This window comes from Anoplopoma fimbria, chromosome 7 (assembly GCF_027596085.1).
Source record: "Anoplopoma fimbria isolate UVic2021 breed Golden Eagle Sablefish chromosome 7, Afim_UVic_2022, whole genome shotgun sequence".
In the NCBI taxonomy this organism is placed as follows: domain Eukaryota; kingdom Metazoa; phylum Chordata; class Actinopteri; order Perciformes; family Anoplopomatidae; genus Anoplopoma; species Anoplopoma fimbria.
Genome location: NC_072455.1, coordinates 10,770,139 through 10,772,845, shown reverse-complemented (window position 1 = coordinate 10,772,845; position 2,707 = coordinate 10,770,139). Strand labels below are relative to the sequence as shown.

At 42.7% G+C, this 2,707-nt stretch overlaps 1 protein-coding gene across 1 annotated transcript; it reads left to right on the top strand.

Moving 5' to 3' along the window:
- Positions 1-274: 274 nt before the first annotated feature.
- On the top strand, positions 275-2,437 carry LOC129093090 (histone H2A.Z). Its single transcript, XM_054601000.1, has 5 exons — positions 275-361; positions 663-740; positions 902-1,015; positions 1,106-1,235; positions 1,519-2,437. Exons 1-5 carry the CDS (start codon positions 359-361, stop codon positions 1,578-1,580), a joined length of 387 nt encoding a protein of 128 aa, XP_054456975.1. The 5' UTR covers positions 275-358; the 3' UTR covers positions 1,581-2,437.
- The last annotated feature ends 270 nt before the right edge of the window (positions 2,438-2,707 follow it).

Below are 2,707 nucleotides of genomic sequence, written 5' to 3'. Positions count from 1 at the left end.
CCAAATAAAGGAATCTATTAAACCGCAGGAGTTCAGAGTAGGCATAAATGGTTCTTTCATTGCGATGAGAGAACGGGAACAGCCTGTCTACACTACATTACCCGGCATTACTTTGAACGGAAATGTACCACAAATTCCCGGAAATATACTATACTCATTCATTGGCTGAACGCTCAGGCAGTAAACATGTGACGAAATATGATTGGTTAGTGCTCTCAAAGCAGTTACCCGGATAAAGATCGGCTATATATGGGGCGCAATAGAGGGCGGGGGTTGCAATTTAAGCCAACAGCCGGTAGTAGATAGCCGGAGCTGGAGTTTGTGCTGCAGCCGCAGAAATTATTTGTGGATTTTAAATATGGTAAGTACTCAATGTCGTCTTGACGGCATATAACAACCTCAAACTGTGATTGCTAGCGGTTAGCTGGGAATGTTACTTAGCCAGTTAGTGAAAGCCGGCCAATAGCTAACTATATTAGCCTCTAGCCTTAGCTGTTGTACTGGATCAGCATGTTAGCTAACTTATCGTTACTGGCTGCAACGGGCGAGCACTAGACTGGGTACAGAGTGCAGCAAGGGATGGCTTTAATTGTGCACTTTTTAGGTAATGTCATTGCACGACAATACGGTTTAACGACTGCAACTGCGTTCATGTTTTTCAGGCCGGTGGTAAGGCAGGTAAAGACTCCGGGAAGACCAAGACGAAGGCTATTTCGCGCTCGCAGAGAGCAGGACTGCAGGTTTGTCCACCGATGTGTATCATTGCCTCGACTGTGCTAACGTAGACTCAAGCTACCGGTAACAGCCGGAATCGGGCCAGTGAACTATTTTGTTTCTCTGCTCTCATGTCCGCTCTCCTTTTCTTTTTGTTGTTGTTGTTGTTGTTGTTGTATCGCTGCAGTTCCCGGTGGGTCGTATCCACAGACACCTCAAGTCCAGAACAACCAGCCACGGCAGAGTAGGGGCCACTGCAGCGGTGTACAGCGCTGCTATTCTCGAATACCTCACGGCCGAGGTAACGCTACGTTTGGTTCTCCTCTCCAACGCATCCTTCCGGGACCCCGCCGCTTTCTGGCCCCCACGTTAATGTATCTATTTGTTTTAGGTGCTGGAGTTGGCGGGAAATGCATCCAAAGACCTTAAGGTGAAGCGTATAACCCCACGCCACTTGCAGCTGGCCATTAGAGGAGATGAAGAGCTCGATTCACTTATCAAGGCCACTATTGCTGGTGGAGGTAAGGAGACTGTTCTGCACCAAGTGGCATTGAAAAGTGTACAGTTAATAAGATTTGAGCACTACAATTGCATTATAATTTACATATGCACGAATGTATCTATCTATCTATAGCCACCCACTTTCCATTGTGTTGGGTATTTATCATAGAAAGGGCAGACATGAAACTCATTACATTTAGATGTACAGAAAGATTGGTCTTAATACGTTATCTGTCTAAACTTTAGTGTTTTACTTGTCTGCAACTCTGTTAATGGCTCACCCATTGTCGTTGTACCCCCCAGGTGTGATCCCTCACATCCACAAGTCTCTGATCGGAAAGAAGGGCCAGCAGAAGACCGTATAACCTGAAGCGCTCTGGGAGTCGTGCCATCTCAGGACGAAGTCTGCATCAAGCCGTTTAAATGTCTTAGATTAGAACACCTTTAGAGTTATTTGTATGGTTGAGCTTGCATTTACTCACCTGGGGTATATTTTTAAAAGTGGCTTCAGAGAAGCTCATTTCTTTTTTCTTTTTTTTGTGTGTTTTGCTTTCTTTTTTTTTCTTTTTTGGGTGCTGCAGTTTTTGTTGAAACTTGCTTTTGTGGCATTCACATGTTGAAAAGTGATGTTTTAATAAAGCTCTTATTGGGCATTCAGTTTGTTTTTTCTGCTCTTGCATTTTTCTGAAATTTCTACACAAGGAATTCAGTTGGCTTCTCCAGAGTGGATGGTGTACATGTGTTTTGGCTTAAGGGGTCTTAATCTTCCCAGTTTCCAAGAATCCATCTCATCAACAAAAAGCAGAGGACCACCACAGCCTTCATGGGGGACTGAGTCATGGCATGCTTGAAACTATCTTGAGCATGCACTCTATTCATTTGAGCCTTGTGTAGTTGCATGAATTGCACTTCATGTTAAAAATCAGTTTACCACCGGACTGACTGGGAAGCCCCCGTAGTCATTTCTGGATCCCTGAATAAAGCCTCCCCAGGCACAGTCGGAATGTTTAGCATATTGTGGTGTATGAATGGCTCATTGCATGAAGGCAGTTTGACTGCATTTCTGGCTTCAGTGTGAGATGGTTTTAAAAAGCTCTGCAGTATGAATAATGTATACATGACTGTAAATCTATCAATCAGAAGTGTTCAGCTAATAAATATGCACCATAGAAATGATTACATGAATGTAGTGTGAAGTGCTGAAATGTTAATAAAGTGATCATCCAGTGATTTTTTTTTTTATAAGAAATTTTGAGTAAATTGAAATTGGTTTCAGTTTTCACAATTTTTAATATTTTAAGTAAGTGCCCATGGTCCAAACTCTTTGATATGGAGTCTAGAACTGTACTGAAATTTAAGGGCTGCCCTTTTTTTAAACCAACAGCAGGTAGAACCAAAGACTGTTATGGAGTGTCTTTTTCAAAATAACTTCTGAATTCATGGAATACGATCATGGACTGTTTAAAGTTGTTTAACTTCTGGCCCCCATATG

Coding starts and splice junctions, on each gene's coding strand:
- LOC129093090 (XM_054601000.1), top strand. Junction 1,016..1,105: donor TCGAATACCTCACGGCCGAG/GTAACGCTACGT, acceptor TATTTGTTTTAG/GTGCTGGAGTTGGCGGGAAA. Junction 1,236..1,518: donor GGCCACTATTGCTGGTGGAG/GTAAGGAGACTG, acceptor TGTACCCCCCAG/GTGTGATCCCTCACATCCAC.